Source organism: Artemia franciscana, chromosome 8 (assembly GCF_032884065.1).
Source record: "Artemia franciscana chromosome 8, ASM3288406v1, whole genome shotgun sequence".
NCBI lineage: Eukaryota > Metazoa > Arthropoda > Branchiopoda > Anostraca > Artemiidae > Artemia > Artemia franciscana.
Genome location: NC_088870.1, coordinates 19175117 through 19199649, shown reverse-complemented (window position 1 = coordinate 19199649; position 24533 = coordinate 19175117). Strand labels below are relative to the sequence as shown.

Genomic DNA, 24533 nt, shown 5'->3' with positions numbered 1-24533 from the left:
AAAATTGGCGTAATGTGCCAATTTGAAAAAGCCAATGCGTAACCGCTTTAAAAAAGCTCCCAAATAGTGCAAGAGCGCTCCATCTGGCAACTCTGCCGTAAAGCTTGAAAATACTCATTACTTGGTACGCAGGCGTACCAAGTAATGCTTGCGGCAGATTACGGAAAAATTTGCCTTAACTCGAGTGTCCATCCCCAAATTTTGTTGGATTTTCAAGAAACACAAACCAGTCGGCCAAAAACATGTAGGGGAGTCCTCACTTCGTTATGCCAACTCCTTTGTACTCCACCCCGACAGACAGTGAAGCGCTATTTATCGTCCTTTGTGGAACACTATAATGAGGAACTTCCTGAAAATACAAAGTTTCGTTAATTCATTTTATAATTATCCATTTTGTTGTGTCTTTTATTTTCCTTGTTTATTGTTATTGCTTATTGTTTATTTTATTTTCTTATTGTATGACGTCCGTTGCTAGCTGCTGGCTACTATAGCAATAAAAGTATTTATTATTATAATAATGTATTTTCATTTGAACATCTCAGTAATCCAAATCTTTGATTAATAAAAATATTTCCAATTATTCTGTAAATATCAAGCTTATATATTAGTTATCATGTCTCCCTTTTCTAAGCATGTTTTGTTCATATGGCCATTTCTTAGTGGTTTGCCCACCCCTGTCGAGATTAAATTCATAATTAATAAAGTTCATTAAACAACCCTATTCAGGATGTGGGAAAGTAAGGTTCCACGTGAACAGAAGGACTTTTGAGTGTCACATTGAGATAACAAGCCATTAAAAGTACGGAGTGAGAATCCTCACAACTTACTAACTGTGGAAAAGTTGATAAGAGCTGGTACTTCGTTCTCCCTTTCACTAGTGTACTGTAAAAAACATCAGTAGCTCCCTCATTTGTAACTAGTTGGGGCATAAATTAACAGCGTAAACTAGTTAAGGTGAAGCAGCTGATTGGATAAATTTCCGATTGGGGTTTACTGAACATTGACATAACGAAGACAACAGACATGCTTTTAGAATCAGAATTTCATCCAGAATCCAAATATGTGTTAATCTTTTCTTCAAATCCACTCAAAAGTTTATCAAAACAACAGAAAATCCAGTGTGTATATACAATTCAGGTGATATATTTGACCAGGGAGAGGTTAAAGTTCATTTACGGCGCAAATGAACTTTATTTTCGTTTGCGGAGCAAATGAACTCAGGATGAAATTTGATTCTAAAGGTATGTCTATTTCTTAAGGGTTACAATATTCAGTTAATCAAAAATTTACCATTCAATGTGGTTATCAAATGACGTTCGATTCTCGAATTGGAGAAAAAGGAGCGCTTGACCTAAGAGAATAGGAGAGATGACGGTTCTATACTTTGGCGTTTGCTTTAATTCCATTGGTTTATTTTTGTGACGTCAATCGTAATTTTTTTTTTAGCCAATCGTATGATTCCTTGAGTATATGTCAGAAAGGGAAGCCAAATAACATCATTTTTTTTTACTTGTAAACAGAATGCAAAACCTGGTTTTTGTTTGCTTGACATTTAAGCTTACAGAACGCACGAAAAGCTTATGAGTCACAACATGTTTTGCCAGTAAACTCTCCGTATTTTTATGAATTTTTGAACAACTGAAAAAATTTTCAAATGAATAAAGATTTTGAAATCTTTTAAAAAGCATAAGCCTGGAAATGCATAAAAATCTACAAAACGATATATTTATACGTACTAAATGAAATGTAACACTTATTAACTAATAAAGCAATTATCCTTGGTATATTTTTTGATGAGTAAAATTATCGATAAAACTGATTTTAAAATGTGAGAGTGTAACCGTCTTACCAAGTTTGAATTTTATTGGCTCCTGGATGATTACTTCTAACACAAATTACAGCTTATTGATCAAGTGGCTTCAGAGATGTGTTGCCTTATTTTATATTATATTATATTCTTATATAATATAAGAATATAATATATTATATAATATATTAATATATTTTATATAATATATTATATTATATAATATATTATATAATTAATTAATATATAATATATTATATATATTATATTTATAATATATATATATATTATATTTTATATTATATTATTCTTATTTTTATATTATATCCTTATTTTCTCTTAGTATAATGTCACGTCATCTTTCTATTTTTAGTAGCATTGACATTTTGTGTCGTCCACGGTTTAAATATAGCAGCAGCGAAAAGTTTCTTTAGGAATCAAACAGTTCGTGGTAACGAACTGTAGTAAGGAGCGACCCGGGTCAATAGTAACCGAAACTCTAAAAATGGAATTTTGATACCCCAATAGTTACATCAAAAGAATCGCATTTTAATGCTGATTTTAAATATATAAGTTTCATCAAGATCAGTTATACCCATCAAAAGTTACAAGCCTGAGAAAATTTGCCTCATTTTAGAAAATAGAAGGAAACACCCCCTAAAAGTCATAGAATCTTAACGAAATTCACACCATCAGATTCAGCGTATCAAAGAACCCTATTGTAGACCTATCTACAAAATGTATAATTTTGTATTTTTTGCCAGAAGGCCGATCAAGGATGCGTGTTTATTTGTTTGTTTTTTTGTTTTTTTTTCCAGGGGTGGTCGTATCGACCCAGTGGTTCTAGATTGTTCCGATAGGGCTCATTCTAACAGAAATGAAAAGTTCTAGTGCCCTTTATAAGTGACCAAAAAATTGGAGGGCACCTAGGCCCTCTCCCACGCTAATTATTTTCCCAAAGTCAACGGATCAAAATTCTGAGATAGCCATTTTATTCAGCATAGTCGAAAAACCTTATAACTATATCTTTGGGGACGACTTACTCCCCCACAGTCCCCGTGGGAGGGGCTGTAAGTTACAAACTTTGACCAGTGCTTTCATATAGTAATGGTTATTGGGAAGTGTACAGACGTTTTCAGGGGGATATTTTGGTTGGGGGGAGGGGTCGAGAAGAGGGGGATATGTTGGGGGAACTTTCTATCGAGGAATTTGTCATAGGGGAAGAAAATTTCCATGAAGGGAGCGCAGGATTTTCTAGCATTATTTAAAAAGAAAAAACAATGAAAAAATAAATATGAAAAAAGTTTTTTCAACTGGAAGTAAGGAGCAGCATTAAAACTTAAAACGAACAGAAATTATTACGTATATGAGGGGTTCACCTCCTCCTAATACCTCGCTCTTTACGCTAAAGTATTTTTAGTAGTTTCAACTATTTATTCTATGGCTTTTGTGATTCAGGGGTCATTTTTAATGAATTGGGACAAAATTTAAGCTTTAGTGTAAAGAGCGAGGTACTGACGAGGGGGTGAACCCCATATATATGCAATAAAAACATGAGAATGCAAAAGTTCGTTCCATAAGCTAATTTATAAGTTACGTATATCTTTCGCTACTAAAAATATTCGTAAAAAATTAAAAGTTCTAGTTGCCTTTTTAAGTAACCAAAAAATCGGAGGGCAACTAGGCTTCCTCTCCCGCTCATTTTTTTCTCAAAATCATTCGATCAAAACTATGAGAAAGCCATTTAGCCAAAAAAAAAAATATGCAAATTTCTTTTTAATTATTCCTCTGCAGAGAGCCAAAGTCAAACCATGCATTGATTCAAAAACGTTCAGAAATTAAATAAAAAAAAAACAAGTTTTTTAACTGAAAGTAAGGAGCGACATTAAAACTTAAAACGAACAGAAATTACTTCGCATATGAAAGGGGCTGCTTCCTCATCAACGCCCCGTTCTTTACGCTAAAGTTTTTTACTATTTTAAAAAGAAGAGTTGAGAGAAAGAGTCAAAGTTTAGCGTAAAGAGCAGGGCGTTGATGAGGAAGCAGCCCCTTTCATATGCGAAGTAATTTCTGTTCGTTTTAAGTTTTAATGTCGCTCCTTACTTTCAGTTAAAAAATTTGTTTTTTTTTTATTATTTAATGACGCATTAAATTGCTCGAAAACGGAAAATCCGTCTGCATCAGAGCAATAGATCTCCCATAATCCCATTTGTATGTGCTAAAAATGTGTCATTGCACATGCGCGGAAAACGGAGTCATGAAGAGAGGTCTAGATTGATGTGTGCCAATAACGTTTAATGGAGAGTATAGGACTTTCCACTTCTGTTAATATATTTACGTAGTGGTGTCGCAACGTTATATTCAGAGGTGCAGTCAAATTTTCTTAAATGTATGTAATAGCTTGGCTGTAGGAGCTCGAATGTTGCACAGTACATATTTTGTAGACAACTCCCGCAATAACTAGTAGGCAATTTACATCTGAATGGAGCACGAAACCGTCTGAGGCCAACACAGCTTTGCATGCTCCTCCTCCGACCGGAAAAAACAAAATATCCGCTTTTACTGGTGTTAATTTTGGGGAAATTCAGGGAGGCCTTAGTTCCCAATGTCTAGGCGGGTAGTTTTGTTGTTTATTTCAAATTTCTTCAATGGAAATACAAAAATTGCACCTTTTCAATGAAATTACCAAAAGAAAAAGACTTTTAAAACGACTTTTCCAAAAAATACCCTTAAAAAACAAATTTGTTTTTTTAATTGATGCTACTGTCTATTTTTGGTTTTTCAACTGTTGTTGATGATCAGGTGTTTGTCTAAGGAAGGTTTTCATAGACATAGGTATCCAAGATGCTGCAAAAGTCAAAGTCGGCTGTCAAGTAGGATTTAAGTCAACTAAACCAAGGGAGATTCTAAGTTAGAGCATTTATTATAACTAAATCAGTATTTCATTGTTGTAATAGGTTTTATACCTTTCCTTTGGGTAGTAGAAATACTTCATTGGGAAACCTGCCAAAGTGTTACACAAAAACAAGGCAAAGGTTTGAAGAAAAAAAAAACATCTATCAGGAAAAAATCTGTTAGAAGTATTTTATGACTTTTCCAAAAAGTTATTCAGTTTTCAAAAAGTACGTATGCCTTTTCCAAAAAAAAAAATTCCCAAAAAATAACTTTTAGAAAAATTTCTTAAATTGATGCTACTGTCTATTTTTGGTTTTTCAACTGTTGTTGATGATCAGCTGTTTGTATAAGGAAGGTTTTCATAGACATAGGCATCCAAGATGCTGCAAAAGAATTGTAATTTTGAAAAGTTCAAAATCGGTTAATATCTACAAGTGATAGAAAGAGATACAAGACGCTTGAAAAAAAGAAGAAAATTGTTAGTGTCGTGAAAACCGAATATAAAAGGTGAAAACAAATTGCATACTTCGATCAAGCGCGCTGATATTAGTGGGCGTAAACTATAAATCTACGACAAAGACGTCACACAACGTTTTTCTTTTCCGCCATACAGTGGGTTTACCGTCGATTGAGATGTATATTTATGATAAAAATACAGTGACCCTTTATTTCCAAAAAGAAATGTAATTAGAAATAAAGAGACTTTCATTTTCTAGGTGAGAGCAAGCAATTTAAAGGGCTATAGCAATTTCTCAGATCCTTTGACCTTATACACAACAATTGATTTGTCGAGTATACCAGAGCCACAACTTATATACTATGATTCATCATCACGAGTGCTTGGTTTCAACGTGCTACCATCTCCGTTCCCCCTCTCTGCTAGGATAGAAATTAGAGAGCCTGAAAGTGGAGAATGGCTTTTATATTCGGAAACTCCAGTTCGATCTTATTTTCGGGATACCATAAATGTGCAAGGGGGCTTGGACGAAGAATCCGTTCGGGTGGCTCTCTGCGCTGATGGAACGGGTGTTTGCGGTGAACCCATGTTAGCAAAAACAGGTAATTTTTTTTTAACAACAAAATAAAAAAAGAAAAATTGACGATAAATGAAAAACTATTGTTTTAAGCAAAATTGCTGTTGATTTGTATGTGTTTGTTCTAATGATCTTCGAGACCTTCGTTTGAGCTTGTTAAAGTTGAAACTCGCAAGTCCAAATTTTATTATTAGTGAATTGAGTTTGGAACTACGATCGTTGGCAAAGCTCATGCTTGTTTTGATACCCACCGAACTTAAAAAATTCCATTGATTTCAACAATGACCATTAATTTCCGCCATGTACGTTTGTGAAGGGTGAAAGGTTTTTGTCCCCCAACATCTAATGATGAAGTGAATCCTTAAAATGCCATAAAATTATTCTATAGCTCATCTTTTTTTCTGTTCTGTTGTTCTGTCTTTTGTTCTGTTCGTTTTCATCTGTTGCACTCACCTACCCCATGCATATGCAATTTTGCATTGGTTCTATTGGTGCAAGGTTGTGCTAGTTTTTGTAGTTTGGGCTGGTAAAATTGTAAATCGTCATCCAGATCAAAAATAAAAAATGTGCGTAACAATAAATGTTCGTACTGTCAAGTTTTGTCCGTTGACATTTTGAAGAATTCAATCATCAAGTCAGAACCTTAGAAGCTTAAATTATGTAAATTAGCCTGTTGTTGCATTACTTCCTCCATAGCTTTCTATTTCTCTCAAGAAACAAAAACTTAAATACATATTAAAAAATTAATAACCACGATTATGGGATTCTACATTTTACGAAGTCATTAAAAGACTTCGTTATCACACATGAATAAATTTCTGATTTCACAATAAAATTCATGCAATTCCACCTTTTTCTAAGATATAATATAACACTGGGATATCGAACTTGGTCTTCTTTAAAACCAACAAACTCAACGGGTGTTAAGATTTATGTTTTTCGTCTTTTAGCAATAAAATTATTGAATTCAGCCGTAAAAAGTATCTAATCACTCTTTTATGGGTAATTTTACTGGCAAACATAGAATTTGGAATGTTTGAATTAACGGGCGGACGAATTTGATTCCACGTGTGTCACTACGTCCGAAGCTATTTCTTTTTTATTTTTTCTGAATTTGAGATTGGGGTGCATTGTATCGTTTAATTACGGCTTAAAACACAGTATAAATCAGTTTGAAAAACATAACTACTTTTGATATATTCTATGTCGGACTTCTTATGAAACCCGTATAAGCGGTAATGTCACTCTCGATATGCCTATTTTACATTATGTAGACCTTTTTGGTTTTATTGGGGTTTTTCTTATTTTATTTGTAGTTTGGGTAAATTTTTTTTAGTTGAAATATTCTATTTTTTCTGGTAAGTTCTACTATTTTTATTTTATCTGGATTTGGGGTATTATTCGGATGGCTACGGTAATTAATTACGACCTTGTATACCGGTGGCTATTCTATGGATTTTGGCTTTGATATCGACCATTTTGTCCTTAATGTGGCGATATTATGCATGGCTAGCCTACATACTCTTTTAAGTACATTTATATATGCGTGTACAACTCTATTACCTATTGTCTTTATAACAATCAGCACTTGTCTGACTAGATTAGCCTAAAGAAAGGTATTCGGGGAGGAACGTTTAGTATTTGTCAATCATTGGCACATCTCATTTCTTCTTTGGCCAGCGTCAAGGGTGCCCCCAACATGTTTTGGGGCTTTCCAAATAGGAAGCACTTCGATCATTTTTTTTTTCTTCTGTTCCTTTTTTCTTATTTCCCATTTTTCAGTTTGTACTTAATATTTTACTGGGCTTATTCTAGGAATAATTCAGTTTGTACTAGGAATAATCTTGTCAATCACTTTCTTCTATACCCTATTGTTTGCTTCCCCTTGATATGAATACATGCCCTAAAGCTAGATTCTGACAGGAATAGAATTTCTCAGGAATAGAAACATGCTCAAGTAATGCCATCTTCTGTTGGCAAAAAAGAGGCCAAATTAGTCTGATTTTTTCTCTCGCCCCTGGTGAAGAAAAGAGAGATGGATCAAAGGAGACACATCAGCGCTACCTATGCGAACTTATCACAAGGGGCCTGTTGGGGGAGGGGGTAGAGAAAAAGTGAACATCAGTGCGAGAAGGGTTTTAAAGTGTTTCTAAAATTTCAAAACATTTCTTCTCGTAACTACAAATTACCTTTCAGTTGAATGTGAATGAAGATTACAGAATAGTTTCTTAGGCCACACTACGCTTTATTTACAGTTAAAACAAAATGAAAATATAAACGGAAACGGATATAATTTTCCAAAAAGTCTGTAAAAAAAAAGACTTTTTTGTACTGAAGATAATAAGACTCCGTAAATTTCGGTTTTACGTCTGGACACGTTGATCAATGAATTTGTTTTTGCATAGTGTTTGAGTCTTCTTTCACTTTTTTATTACCTTTCTTTATGTTTTGTTTAAACTAAATATTTTAGTTTTTTTCCGTTTTAATTTCGTTCCGTTGTTCATTTTTCGTTTCGCTGTAATTGCATAGAAAGATAACTTCATATTAAAAGTGTTACATGATAAATATTTATTACGTTACAGTTTCTATAAAAACCTCTTTTAAATTCGGCTACTATGTGCTGTGGTTTTACTTACACTAAGGAATCTTTCTCATTTTTTAAACTTATTCCTATTTGGGCTTGACGACATATTCCTTAGAACTTTTGTTACGTCTGAGGGCTATAATTTACATTTTTGTCAATCCAGATTTACACAGATTTTTCCAGACTACACTGCATTTCTATGACGAACAAATAAGGGATAAGTCTATCTATTTAGACAGTGTAAACAGGTACAAAAGTCTAGGTATTTCGATAAAATAGACAGAGATCGTCATCTAATGACGATCGCTGCATATGTGATCGAAGTGTCTAGATTTGTGTACCTGTTTTCACTGTCTAAATAAATAGATTTATCCCCATTTGAACTTTTATTTTTTCGTCAATATTCCTTTGATTAAAATTTTTTTCCTCCAAGAATTTGACATGACAAATGAGATTACCGAAAACACGTATTTTTTTTTTATATCTCTAAAGGCGTGTCTTTATTTTTTCTGCTGTTGTTTATCTTAATTTTCATTGACTGATTTACTGACAAAATTTAATAGCCTTCTGTGTTTTGTTAAAAGAGCACCTCACCTCTTCTTCAGCTAATTACGTTTTTCTTCTTGATATGTGAGACTCTTAATGGTGAAGACTTGATATTAAGACGATAGCTCAGTATGGAAAGAGGTGCCATGTTCAGCTTCCTTGTCTTTTTTAAACAAACTAGAATGATATTATCCATGCTATGTTAATTTTTTTATTTTTTAGTTTTTGCTTCCTCTTTCTAGAAAGGAGAGGTTGTATACTTGGCATACGTGTAAACAGATACAACCCTTAAAGCAGATATGAAGTAAAAAGAGATCCCAACCACCTCCATCCTGGACCTATCTTAGGTCTATTCATACGGGAAAACTACGATTTTCTAAGATTTTTCTTTTGAGTGTTTCCAAATTAAAAAATTTACAGGGTATTGTCACATTTTCGTCCGTACCGTCTTATACATCTTATCCAGATCAGTTCAAAAGTCGCAGGGACATCAAAATAGAAACATTTTTGCCCCCCCCCTCCTTCACCCATCTTAGGTTTACTTATCCCCTAAAACCGCGATTATCTAAGATTCTATTTTGGCTGCTTCCAAATTTTTAAGTTTCCAGGGCAATATCAGATCTTCCTCAGTACCATCTTATACATGTTATCCAGATAAGTTTAAAAGCAGCGGAAACATCAAAATATAAACTCCCCCTTGGACTCACTTTAACTTTATCTACCCCCTGAAAACGAGATCCTCTTAGATTTTTTTTTTATTTGTTTAGAAACTATGGAATTCTTAGAATAGAATCATATTTTCGTCAGCGTGGTTACCTTAAGCCGTCTCCTGTTTTACAGAAGTATAACCAACAATTAAAGGTAAATCATTGTGTTGAAAACTCCTTGTAAAAAAAGAAAGAAAAACATTAAATTCAAACAGCTTTTGTATTCTTTTACCTGTAACGACAGACTCTTTGTTCAGATACATGCGTAAGCTCCACGCGAAATATATAAAGTCAGAATCATCCAAGGAGCATGAATGCTCTTTCTCTTTAGATGACAGTTGAATGCTTTTCCTCCAACCCAATAAGCCTTTCCTTATCCTCTACAATTATTTTTTTGTCTTGTTTACGCATTTTCACGTGGGTCAAATTTTCCTTTCTGTTTCCTTTGTAATATTCTATAAAAGGAAGTTTTGATTGCGGGGAATCTCTTTTAAATGTCCATGGTCATTTCCTCTCCAGAAAAGAAAAAGTCTATTATGGAAATTTCCAAAGCTATTCATCTCCCCTTTACTCGTTTTACATACAGAATGGGACAATTTCCTATGCGGAAATACGGAAGGTTTTGGCAAAGTTTAGATACCATTCTAGGGCGACATCGTCAGCTTTCGAGAATTTGTGATGGAAAAAGGAGGACAAGTCTTAGACCCTTTTCTGTTACATCTTTTAAAGTTTCTAGCCATAAACATGGAAAAATCACAATAAATTTTACTCTACATCCGGGATAGAAAAAGTTAGCTGTATCTGGATAAGAACTTCTTAGACAAAAACGAAAAACAGACATATTAGTTTTATGCTTTGTATCGAACTAGCAGTTAAATTGTCTTCATTGATACCATATTCATTAGACATCAATCGAGAAAAGGAAGTTTCCAGCGACCATATTTACAGGCAGACTGGAAGTGGGGAACCTTCAAGATATGTCCTAAGAACTTCCCAGAACCGCAAGATGGAATCAAAATATGATTTTAGCGGGAATATACACCCCCCCCCTCCGAAGTATAGATGGAAAGTCTTCAGAAAGGAATACCTGAACGAAAATGGAACTACTTCAGATCATAGCATATCTATTACCTTCTCAATATCTTTTCTCTGGGATAGTTCTTACCTCCAGTTTTACTTTCTGTTTTAACCCTTTCCGTATTTAGCTTTATTTATTGTGGTCGTCACTATTTTAATAGATTTGCAATTGCTTACAAACGGACTGTATTTAGAATTGAAAGTACATTTCATTCAGTAGCTAACGGTTTTTATACACCATAAAGATCACAGAAGTGCTTTCTCATGCTGGAATCCAATTATGTTAATGTTTGTCCTTTTTGCTAGCGACTGATCAATATTTCACTACCCAGTTATTCGGGTTTATGCCAAATACAACAAAACAAGTTCGACAAGTTCAAAGATTGAAGACACAAATTACTCAAAACATTTTAAAGTTTGATCAGCTGCTTTGATTCTTTTAATTCATCAATAGTGATAAAAAACTTAAGTTTGTTTCAAGGATGTATCCAGGATTTTTGATCGGGGGGTATGTTTGTTTCGGGGGAGGGTTGTACAAACAAATCTTTAGAAAACACAACAAAAATTTGTTAAAATGCATTTTTGCAACTGTTTTACGGGTTGGACAAAAATTCCAGAGGGAGGGGGGGGGGGTCAAACCCAGTAACCGGCCTGGATGCGGTCTTGGTTTCTTTCCACACCTTTTAACCGTCGCATTGCCAAAAGTTTGCCCTTTAAGATGTCCTTTAAGTTTTTGCGTTTTCAATTTGGACATCTTTTACGAGTGAATTTTGGACACAATCCCAATTGGAAGATATTATTTGTTATTTTTTTTCATGAGCATTTCGCTTTCTAATAGACAAAAATGTCAAAATATTTCTATTTCTACGATCAACTCTTTAGAAATTCTTATCTCGAATAAAAGAAGCAGCAAACAGCTGTGGAGAAATACTTAGCTTTCCTCTGACATCCCCTGAATATTAGGACGAAAAATGAATTTTTTTTTTTGTAAAAAGGAAAGGAATTTGACACAATGACATAGGGACCTGTCTACTTATTGCCTCGTTTGCCTGTGAATTTTGAAGGGAAGGAATATTTTCAAACAAGTTTTGCTTTTTCCTATGTTTATAATCGGAAATAGAAAGTATTAGCTCAATAAATTCGAGGATTAATCTGTCTAGAAAAAAAATTATAACATTATTTTTAATAAATTACATATTGAATACCAATTATTGAAAAGATTCTTTTTATCGTTTTAGTAGAAGAAAAGAAACATTAGAACACTGTTTATATATTTCACCTATATATTGTTCGCATTTATTCCAGCAACACTCTTCAAAAATCAGCTGTGGAACAGATCAAGGGCCTGTATGGGTACATAAATAAAATATTGAAAGTGAACATAGAAAGACTGCTTCTCACGGGTACTGAGAAGCTATGGTGAAATACAGCTTAAATCCCTTAAAAGCTGCTGAATACGTTTAGCTATATTTTTTGATTATATTATAAAATTCATTGATGTTTTTGACTCGAGCCCCAGGTCATCAGAGCAGCATCATAAACCTTTGCTAGGGTTTTGAGTCTTCCATGATTGCTTACAATTTGCCTTTTCACTTTGATTTTGTTTTTCTTCATATATTTTTTGGTCTTTATTTACTATTTTTATATAGCCTTGCAGGCTTTTTGAATAAATCCATACATCAATGTATCTATAAAGGAAATGGGAACTTCCTGGGAGAGTTTAAAGAGGGAGGCTTTAAATAGATTAGGTTGGAGGAGGAGCGTGCGTAGCTGTGTTGGCCTCAGGCGGCTTGGTGCTGCAGTGAGTTATTAGTTGTAGTAGTATAGAAGAAGTCTTGCAATAAGATTAGAAATTCATAAGAGCATTTGGAATTGTTTTATCCAACTACTCGACTAAGAAAGATCTTCCCTAGTTTTCTTTACTGGAATCCTAGAACATTAGGGTAGCAATATAATGGAAAAAAAAGGCAAGAATAAAATGAAATGGTTAATGATTGAATTGCTTAGCGTCTGTACATTGTGTCTTCCCCATCCCATCACAATGGGAAGAATTTTGCTATACTATTTAGAATTTCTTAAAAGCTTGGGTGTTTTGACCAACTCTTCCATTAAGAAAGATCCTTTCTTGTGTTTTTCGTTAGAATCATAGAACATTAGAGCAACCATATATTGTCTAGTAAGACAAGAATAGGAGTCTTGAAAAATGTTTTTCAGCATTAAATTAGGGATTTAGTATGTTTTTTTTTTCTCGCATAGTATTATACACAGAAGTCATCATAATCCTTTTATATGTTCAGACAAGGAAGCAATGGAATCATTTTAAGGAAGAGCAACCGGGGAATGTTCTTCCCCATTTAATTTACTTTGATCGCGAACATAGGAACTTTTACATAAGAAACTGGTTTTTGAAAGGGGCTTTCCTTTTGCGCTTGACTAAAGCTTTCAAACTTAAGTGATGTTTTAACTTCGCGGCTGAGTATTTTTGAATAGTTTAGACAAGGAAAACTTTTGCATTTATTAAAATAGCTTCTTTTTTGTGGTATTCTTTTCTGGGATGTCTATGGAAAGCGAGTTAATAATACCGTGAATGGTTTAAAGTTTCGTCAAATAAGGGAATGCAGTTTTAAAGCAAAAATTTTTTTTTGTACCAATATTCTTTTTCTTCTCTTTGAAGCAAGTACAAAATACAGTGGCTCTAAAGATTATGCAGAAAACCTGTATTTTAAAATTATATTTCCTGGATAAGATTCAGTGCCTCTTGCCGTATTGAGCTTAAGTTTTTGTAACTATGGGATTGCCACCGCTCTCGTAAGGGTAGGGCACATAGATAAGGAGGTGCTAATTTTTTGTAAATTCAGCAACACCTTTTCGTTGCTTTAGGTCTTGTACATGTTGAAATTTAGCGAAAAAATCAAAAGATTTAGGTATAAAACATGACTTTATTAACTACCCCCCTCCCCAAAAAGTTTTCTTCATAACCTGCTCTTCTAAAATTGGAGTTTGTGCAAATTTACCAATATAAACAGGTATTAATAACACCTTGGCAAAGATAATTCTTTTTTGAATATAAATTAATCAATTTCTAAAAATCAAATTAATATTCTTCTCTTTGTTGCCCCAGCGGAAATCTAACTAATGCGTTTAAATTGTTTCTAGAATACAGACAGGAAAAAGTCTTAAAATCTGTGCCTCTAAAACAAACATTTTTTCCACATCTAAAGAAAAAGTTTTCTTGTGGGAGTTCCCATAGGATTCGAATCCCATTTATTACAGAACAGACGACAGTCAAACTAGGTGTAATTACCTAAGTAATTTTGGCTTATCGCTAGACTTTTCTGCTTGTCCGCAATTTTCCTACAGGTCCCATTCTGATTTATGACCATTAGCCTCCATTCCCACAGTCCCTAAGAAATATGACAATAAAAAATTATTACTGTACTTGCATGGGGATACTGGCGAATGTAATTTAATTCGTTTGATGGAATATGGACTAGTTTGAGATAAATAAAAACCTGGAAAAGAGATATGAATCGGTTTGAATCAAAAATCGCTTTGATCTGTTTTGGGAAAAACAAATTAAATATTACTTTTTATGTCTTTTTCATCACAGTACAATGTGAATTCTTTTCTGGGAATTCATATATATATATATATATATATATATATATATATATATATATATATATATATATATTTTATATAATATATATATATATATATATATATATATATATATATATATATATATATATATATATATATATATATATATATATATATATATTAGTATATTAATTAATATAATTTATTTTATTAATATAATATATTAATATATATATTTTAGTAGCTTTGACGTGTCACTTCCAACAGTTCACTTCCAACCGATCCTGTTAATAATATAGTTTTGTCAGTCGGCTTTAAATTCTACGAGTCTGACCATAACACTTTCTTGAAATAGGACGTACCCAAACGGAGCAAAAAATATGGGAAAACGTAAAAAGATGAAGCTGAAGTTTGTCTCCGAAAACAAAAAGAAAAAACCTCCATTTCGTCTATTATTTTTTTCTCGAACGATATTCAGTTTAGAGGTTGAAACTTGGCAAACAGGAGTTTTCCAATTGGCCTTTCGATTATTTTGACGTTTCTGGTGTCGTGAAAAATGGATCTGTTTGTTTTATCAGAAATTCGAGGATGTCTCTAGTGAAAATAAGTTTTCTTGTTTTTAAAGGATTTTTTTTCATTATTCATTCAATTAGTGAATTGGAGCTAGTTCAGTATCCTAGCAGCAATATAAGATAATAGGCTAAATCACTCATCTAACTTAAGTGCTTCTTCTTTGGGATATGTACCAAAGTGGTTCTTAGAAACAACCTCTTAACGAAGTTGCTTTCTCCAGAGATTTCTAGCTTCCTAGGTAATGTGCAGCCTTTCCCTTAGGGGGACTTCGAAAGCCTGGCATGTACATCGATGCAATAAACTTGAATGCTAGAACGTTAGAAAACTAAGCAGAAGGAAAATCTGCTAAGGGTTTGAGGGGCAATTTGGGATGCAAATAAAAGTATTCTTAAAGTAAGAAGAGTGCCTTATGTAGGTGATTACTATGGGGTACAAATGGTGATGAACCTTCCAAAATGGATATGAATACACCCTATACGTCTGCAAATAGGAAAGAAATGGAATCATTGAAAAACAAGAAATCATTGAAAATAAGAATTTTTTTTCATTGAGAAACATGAAAAAGAAAATAAGATTTGCGTGCTTTTTATAATAATGTTCGTACTGTAGCTAAATAGGTCAAATCGGTTGTTATTTCGTCTTAGAAGTTATTATGGGGGGGGGGTCTGTTCCAGGAACCATTTAATTGCTTAATTTTTTACTTCCAATATTTAAATCAAGACTCTAATATAGCTCCAAATTCCTTTATTTATAAATGCAACGCCTAATAAGCGCTGGTCATGTCCTATTCCTTGTGTTTTGGATTCGTATACTAGCTCATAAATGCAGAACTGTCTCTGTGTGCAATAACATGTTGACTTCTTTCTATTTTCACTTTTCTAAATATTTCTTTTAACCAGCTCCAAAAAATGTTATCTGTCCACTTTGATGTGTTATATAACTTGCTAAAGTATAGTTTGTGTCAGTTTTATTTTGTTAAAACAAGATAATAAAACCAAGAAAGGGTAAAGCTGCTTATTTTTATTCTTTGGTTCAGAACTAACTTTAAAAAAGCAATGGAAAATTGAACAAGAAGAAGAAGGTATAGAAAAGGAATGGGGTTTGATTTCCATCTATGTCTTCTTATAGTAACATAATAATAGAAAGTGAAGACAATCTTAACAGTGAAAGTAGCTCAACTTTGACCCTCTTGCCTCCCCTCAGTAAAAATGTTGGGGCTAAACCCCTGCCTCTTGTTTAAATATGTCGTCTGTCGTTGTCTATCCTCTATATTGACTGGTGAAATCAGAGAAATAAATCGTTTTCGTCTTTTTAATTTATTCTCCCTCGAACGAAATTCGCTGTATTTTATTATGCAACCCTGAAGCAAAGAGAAAAAGAGATATTACTCTTTCCATGTTAAAATATGTGCTTTAGTACCATTCGTTTGTTTTTTATGACCTATTTTTGTAACCCAGTTACTTTATTCCCTTAGCTTATGGCAGAAAGGAAAGCCGAATGACCCTGCCTTCTTTGCCCGTCGCTGTTCTATCCAATTTTGTGCTAGTAAAAAGATGTTAAACTTGATTGGTTCTTTAGTATGAAATCTTAAGTGAGTTCAAAGAACGAACTTGTTTTCAATTGCAACGTTTTGTACACGTAAACGTTCTACTTACCCGTGCCTAGAACTTCAAACCGCGCTTTCTCAAGACTTGCTTATTGCTTGAAATGCTTTATGATTTATGACTGTCGTATTATAGACTGATACAGCACTTATCAATAAATGCACTTTAACCTTTCAACTATCTCTCTCAAACAAATTTACGGATCCCAATTCGTGTTCCAGCATGCTTTCTAGCTTCGTTTGAAAGTGAGGTAATTTCTTTTCAAGTTTGGAAGAAAGATTTCAAAGAAGTTTTGAAAGGAACCATCTTTTAATGTTTGAAGAAATTGTACACAAATTTCATTTTGGAAAAGATGAGGGAATTCTTTTGTGGATTCGGACACTAGCCCGGGGTAATTTTCTTGTGTCAGGTTTCATTCCCCTTTACATCATTTATTAAAGGCACTCTCTCTCTGAAAGTTCGAGATTTTGTTTCTTTAGATCAGGTTTATCATTCTTCTCTCGTGTATAGTTTGAAACAAGAATTGTATTTCTATTTTTCGCAATAATGTTCGATTCTTATATGATTTGAAAAAATAAAAGCCACGTCTTTTGGCTTTTATGTGACCCTTGAGTTTTTTTTTTTTTTTTACATAATGCAGTTTTGTTGTATTGTTCTCGTAAAGTATTTGAATCTGAAAAACTCTTGGATTAAAAATTTGCCTCAAAGTATCCTATAAAAAAAAATCATATTATTCCGAGCGAAAGTCCGCTGTTAAGGATTTTAGCACGAATTCATTTGAGTCACAGTATAGCTTATTAAGAGTTTGCTATCGAACGATATGTTAACGGCAACCATGTTTAATATCAAAACTTTTCTTGTTAATATCTGGATGGAATTTTATACAAGTTCCAACAGAACAAAGCAGTGCATTTTAAGGTATACATACCTTATATATCATCTTGTACATATAGGATATAGAAAAGGCTTTCAAAGTACTTCGGAGCAGCACTTCATCCAACAGAATAAAGCAGCGCGTCTTAAAGGTATACATACCTTAAAATATCGTCTTGTACGTATTGGATGTAGAGAAGACCTTCACAGTACTTTGGAGCAGTACTTCATCCAACAGAACAAAGCAGCGTGTCTTAAAGGTATACATACTCTATATCGTCTTGTACACATAGGATATAGAGAAGGCGTTCACAGTACTTCGGAGAAGTACTTCATCCAACGGAACAAAGCAGGGCGTCTTAAAGGTATACATACCTTTTATATCGTCTTGTATAAATAGGATATAGAGAAGGCATTCACAGTACTTCGGAGCAGTACTTCATCCAACGGAACAAAGCAGCGCGTCTTAAAGTATACATACCTTATATATAGTCTTGTACAGATAAGATATAGAGAAGGCGTTCACAGTACTTCATCCAACTGGTCAAAGCACCATGTCTTAAAGGTTCACATACCTTAAATATCATCTTGTAAACATAGGATATAGACGAGGCGTTCACAGTACTTCGGATTGCTCCATTAAATCATAAACTGTGAATTTAGGACAGATGTGTAATTACTAATTATGCGTATTTTTACGTGTCAGGATCGGAATTCTTTAAGCAGTTTTTCCACTTCTACGGATTTTCTGCAGTTCTACAGGATTTGATGTTTGTCTAAGGACAAAAGAACGCAGTTACGGAGTCTACGGAATGCCTGCGGAAAACGGAATCCTATTGAAAATGTCATATTCATCATTCCTTCATAATATTTACCCTTTATGACCAGAGAATTCTGTTGCAAATTGTAATGTTCAGTTCAACGCCAATGACACGTCAGACCCAAATTTTTGATACAATCTGATTTATGACTTCTTGCGTTTGTGGTATTGGGCATTGGTACTTTCTGTTATTTGAGTTTTTGGAAGAAACACTTGCAAAAAAAAGGAAATTTTGGAGAACCATACTGCCCAGCAAAAGAGAAAAAAGTTTCAAATCTGGACGGAATTTCAACCTTATACCTATGAACGATTACAACGGGAAAAACTGCCGAGTTTTTGCGGTCATGTAATTAAACCATTGGACTTTTGTGGTACCTAGTGGCTTACAAGAAATTCTACGGAAAACTTCTGACTTTTAACGGATTATATAAGGGAGTAAGTAGAATCATTGTGTTTAAGCCCTGAGGTTTTTCGTCACTATTTTGTTGATAATAGGTCTTTCCATTATAATAATAGGTTACATAATAGGTTTTTGCTGCCGAAAAACGGAATCCTATTGAAAATGTCATAATCATCATTCCTTTGTAATATTTACCCTTTAAAACCAGAGAATTCTGTTGCAAATTCTAATGTTCGGTTCAACGCCAATGCGACGTCAGACCCAAATTTTTATACAATCTGATCTGTGACTTCTTGTGTTTGTGGTATTGGGCATTGGTACTTTTTGTTATTTGAGTTTTTGGACGTAACCCTTGCAAAAAAGGAAATTTTGGAGTCTCTTACTGCTCAGCAAAAGAGAAAAAAGTTTCAAATCTGGGCGGAATTTCAACCTTATACCTGTGAACGATTACAACGGGAAAAACAGCCGAGTTATTGCGGTCACGTCATTGAACCATGGGACTTTTGTGGCACCTAATGGCTTACAAGAAATTCTAGGGAAAACTTCTGACATTTAACGGATTATATAAGGGAGTAAGTAGAAACACTGTGTTTAAGTCCTGATGTTTTTCGTCACTATTTTGTTGATAATAGATCTTTCCATTATTTATAAAACTTATCATGCTGATATTTTCGTCATTCCTCTAAGAAATAAAACTAGGGTTGGCTTTCCTAACACGTTTTGGGGCCAGGTGCATGGATTTCTATTCTGCATAGCCTCTGGTTAGCTTGGCATCTGGGAATGTTTTAAGAGTAAATTGAATAAGTATATATTCGGTAACGGCTATTTTTTTGTAGAATGAACTATTGAGAGATTGCTATTTTCTTTTTTTATTTTTGTTATGTTTTTTTTTTTGTTGCTGTTGTGCGGTGTCAGCTAATAATTAGTCTAATAGTTAAGTTTATGTAAACCACTCCACTACGAGCACTTTTCTGTATGTTTCTTTTGAAATTATTAGTAGTTACTTAATGTTATATTTTGTTTATAATAGAATTGGATTTCTGACATTTTTTGCATGCAAAATTTTATGTATTCAGATATAAAATAGCTACTTGTATCCGAATACCAAAGTTGGACTATCCTAAGAACTGATTATTAAACTCAGACAAAATAATTCACAAAAAACCTGAAACTTGTATACCATACCATCTATTCTTTGTAACTATACTATCTATAAAATATGCTATAAAATATACAATCTTCTATACCATACTGTCTATTTTACAACTATACTATCTATAAAATATGACTAGTTACAAGTAAATTATGTTTAATATCAATAATTAAATCAGTCCTACTGATTAATACAATAATTAAATTATCGATGCAGAGAAAATCTTTTTTTTTAAGGAGATGCGCATCCCACATTGGCTCCAGAAAGGCTGGCCAGTCCTTATTTTATTGCTATTTTATGCTCTGGTCTTGCTGGCTTTTTGTTCCTATTACTAGTTGGTGTATACCTGTGCATCCGAAGGCGAAGGCAAAGAAAACAAAAGAAAGCATTGGCTCTTGAAACACCCCATCATCAGTAAGTTTTTTTTTTTTGTTTTTTTTTTTTTTTTTTTGTATCACGCAAATAATGCTTACAGTTCCAAAATATTAAATAAACGGATAGCTTGACAAGCCTTAAAAAAAGTCCTATTTGTACGAACGAAAGGCTAAATCTACCAATGAAAATTTTCAAGGTCAACGAAAAACTGTTTCCACATTATTTTTATGCTATTACTACTACTAGCAACTCACCGCAGCATCAAGCCGCCAATAAATCTCATAGTAAGGTCAAAATAGCTTTGACGCTCTCTTGATGATGAATGATGAATTTTACTTTTTACAAAACATTTTAATATTTTACAAAACATAGTACTAAAAGCAAATTATCAAAAAAAGCTATATGAAAATCTCCCTACGAAAGCTGTATTTTTTTCGACTTCGCTAATTAAAATAATATAAACAAAGACTTTCACCGATCGATTCAGCAGGAAAATTTTGCCCAAAAAATCTGTACTTAGCTTACCTGTTTTGGTAAGGTTACCTTACCTTACTATTTAACTTACCATTTTGATCATTCTTCTCATTTTCATGCACATTAAGCAAAATAAAAAAGCTTATGGTCATACCTTCTTTATTTTTTCCTTGACGTCTCGAAGGACTACCAATTTAGACCCTTTGCATTAATAGGCGGTATCCCGCTCATTACGATTTTCCGTTTGGCCTTGGGAGGTTTTTTTTGATGATATTGACTTCTTGCGATTTACTGACTAGAATACTATGTGAATATGCTGATAAACATATCATTCAGTTGCTTTGTTCTTCTTTTTTCATTCATTGATACTTTGTATTTAAAAATCCCTAGTACATCGAAGAATAGATAATTTTATTGCAGAAAACCCGAAGTTATGCAACAAAAATAGAAACAGGTAGGAAAAGAAACTTAAAAAATGATAAAACACATATAATGATATATCTTTCTTATTTATAAAATGATCGTTTTTGTATCTGTTTCTTTCTTCTGAATGCACACCTAAATAATCAAAATTAAAGTTGTGACATCATATTTTACTTCGCGTGTAAGTCACGTCACATGTGTCATGTTTCAGATATAGCTTACAAATCCCTCATTACTCAAGTTCATTTATACAAACCAATGGAAGTCCTTGCACAAAAATATCATTTATACAAACCAATGAAAGTCCTTGTACAAAAATATGGACCCTTTTATTCCTTTTTTCATGTACTTCTGTTTTATTCCAAAGGGTAGATCATCTTCCCTCATACCCATTTAAAGATGTAATTCGGATCCCCTCGGCCTACTTCAAAACAGATTTGCTCACTCCAAGTGTCTTTATAAATTCAAGGAAGCTGAGTTATAGATTTTTCTTATAGCTTGTCTTGAAGCTTTGGAATTACGTCGTAGAATTTGGCAAAAAAAAACATTAGATCAACGCAGTACCGTTATTTAGAATATTAACAAAATTAATAAATATATTTCCTGATGACCGAAGGAACATCAGCAAAAATAGAAGTTGCTGGTTTTCCAACAATGCAGCATTCAAAGATCAAGAATAAATATTTCCCCACCCCTATTCCAAAAAACACAAAGTTAGTGTGGATAGAAAGAAGTGCCATTTTTTAGCCATGTTAATATTTAACAATTTTGTTGTAAAAATATTATTTAAATATACACTAGAAACATATGTCTAAGGCTTAACTTCTTTTTTTATTCATTTATGTGTTTGGAAACTAAGGCTGGCTGTTTTTAGAGATATCGTTTCTAGGGATGCAGTTTAAAGATAGCAACTGATGTTCCGAACATACAGTCTTTGAAGATCAATAGCGTAGATCAAATGCTTCCCCGCCCTTACTCCAATAACAATAAAATTACCGTTGAACAAAAAGACCAACATGTATGTCAATTTACTGTAAAGCCCAATTATGGGCCGCTTGGGGGAAATTGCAATAAATAAAAACTATTATTGCTAATGGCTTTACTTTTGGATGGTAATTTGAGGAAAGGTCTGCCTAGACTGTAATGAAAACCGCGAAATTGTGGGAGGATAACCAAATATTGATCGTAAGAGAACTCGTGTTTCTACTCCTTGCCTGGTTATTAAAAGGGCCTATCTATTTTAGGAAGTTATTCAAGGCGCGGAAGAATGTGTATTCTCAAATAATATATCAATCTTCAACGAGTTAAAACTTTTCCGAATAGAGAATGAACAGTTTTGTTTCTTATTAATTAGGATGGAAGAGTTTGTTTTAAAGGGCTGGTCAGAGGATTTTTCCGGGCTGGAGTTACACTAGAAAGAATTAGCTTTTGCATTATTATATATGTTTTTGTTTCTTTCCGACATTTTGGTGGTACATTTTACTTGGATTTGAGGCTTCCGGGGTGACTCTTTAAGAGGAGAATCTTTCATCCCAATCCCCTGTGTTGGTAACCCAGTCTTGGCTGGTAGCTAAGCTCCTTGTTTTTGACAATGATTTGCTTGCAATGAAATACTTATACTTTGCAGCTGCAAAAATGTCAAAATGTATTCCAAGTATGATAAAGTCTCTTAAGAAGGGGGGGGGGGAAGGGGATTGTTTCAGACTGGAACAGCTCAAGGTGAAAGTACGCTATGAACCACATAGAAATGCAATCGCATACAGATAAACACACATCGATTTTATTTCGTTGAAAAAAAGACATTTTTCACCTTTTTAATAATGAACAACATCTCGTTCATTTTCTATGGAAGATATTGTCAGAGGGAGATAAGAGCACTTATAACTTTTCTTCATTGGTCAAGTTTATTTGGATTTGATTCAGCCCCTTGTGTGTCAATATTTTGTTTTAGGGTCATAGGGGATCTTGACAAGCTGTTGAAATTTAACAAAAAATTGAAAACATCCCTGGGCTATAACATTGAAAGGATAATGACAGGGTCTTGACTTCTGCTTTCTTTTATAGTTAAAATACAAAAGGCTTTTAAAAGCTATTTGTGAATTGATGAAACATAGTCTTGTTTGTTGTCCTGCCACGCCGTAGATATTTATCTGTCTTCGACTTTCATAGTAAACAAAAGAAACTGTAAGCTAAATTATACTTTTGTCTTCTTTTTTTCTAATAGTAGCTAATTATCCAATAGAGTTAAGGGGAAAAACAACATATTCAAAAAAAACTTTGAAAGCTTAAATGAAGCAAAAGGCAAAAGATCTCTTTCTGTACCTCAAGTTTTCATAAATTATTAGTTTTCTTTTTTGGTTTTGGGAATCTTAGATGGAAAGAAAGCAACATTGTTTACTCTACGTTTTATCTTAGTTTCATTTACTCCCATGATTAAATAAAACCATATCATCTATCTTGTTTTTCTTCAAAATAATTATTTTTCATAACTTGAACTTTTATTGCTATATTTAGTTTGGAAACGCATTCACTAGGTCACAACACCCAGATATCCTATAACCATTCTCGCTGCATACTCGGTTATTGTAGGTCAGATTTTGTGAAAGGAAAGAAGTCTGTCCATTCCAAGCAACTTCCGCGTTAGAACAATGGCTCTCAGAAGTGTTCCAATATTTTATAAGCCATGTTGGTTTGTTGCCTAGGGTTCAAACAGTTTTGGTGTCTTCTCTGACGTAAAACGCCTCATCGTTGTAGCCGAACTCAGAACTCTTATTGTCAAATTAGTTGGTTGTTTCCTTTAAATTACAAACGACATTAGCACATATGTGAGACCGAAAAGAAAAAGATCTACTTCTTCCATCGTTCTTTTTCTGAAACTTACTCCAGGGGGGTGCTTAGAAAGATCTGGGTACATCGCCATATTGCTCTTCCTTAATACATGTGTTTTTTCAACCTTTAATTGATTGGAAAGCAGTTTTTTTTGCAAGTCTCGTTGCTTTTCCATCTTTTTAACACATTTTACTGGATTTGAGAAGATTATGAATTGTCATTTTTTAGTATCTAACCTTTGAATGGGTTTGATACTGGAAGGATTATCTTGCTGAGAGATAAACCTATCTCCATTTCCCCGACTGTCTCTCAAAATGACACAAATGTCCTCCCGGCAAGTTTGGTCACTCTTTCCCGGGATCCAAATAATCTTTCTCTTAGATAGCTTCTATAAAATAAGAGAGATCGAGAGAAAATGTAGACTAAGAATTGAATTTACCCAACAGTCCTTAATCGAATTGAGTAATCAACGCTATAGAGACGCTTGTAATTACCGTCAGGGGGAGATGTGACGAAAAATCTTATAAGCTCAACGCTTGAACCGTTAAGGGAAGTGTGAAAACGGGTGACTATGTCCTCTCTAATTTTTTCGCTAGGAGATGCTGGCATTTGAGCAAGATCAGCAAAAGCTTTTGATTGCTAGTCAGATATCGAAGAGAAATTTAAAATATTTCTTACAACATTGCATACACGATATGAATCTAACTGCTTCTAGTCGGCCTTTGGGATTCTTTTTCATGGAGATAAAGTAAACAG

General features: G+C 33.6%; 1 protein-coding gene across 2 annotated transcripts in view; it reads left to right on the top strand.

The window, feature by feature from the left end:
* Positions 1-24533, top strand: part of LOC136030095 (hemicentin-1-like) — a 130766-nt gene that overhangs the window by 79071 nt on the left and 27162 nt on the right. For both annotated transcript variants that reach the window (XM_065708765.1, XM_065708764.1), the window contains exons 8-9: positions 5419-5761; positions 19913-20090. In XM_065708765.1, coding sequence (XP_065564837.1) covers positions 5419-5761; positions 19913-20090 — 521 coding nt within the window. The remainder of the gene's footprint in view (positions 1-5418; positions 5762-19912; positions 20091-24533) is intronic.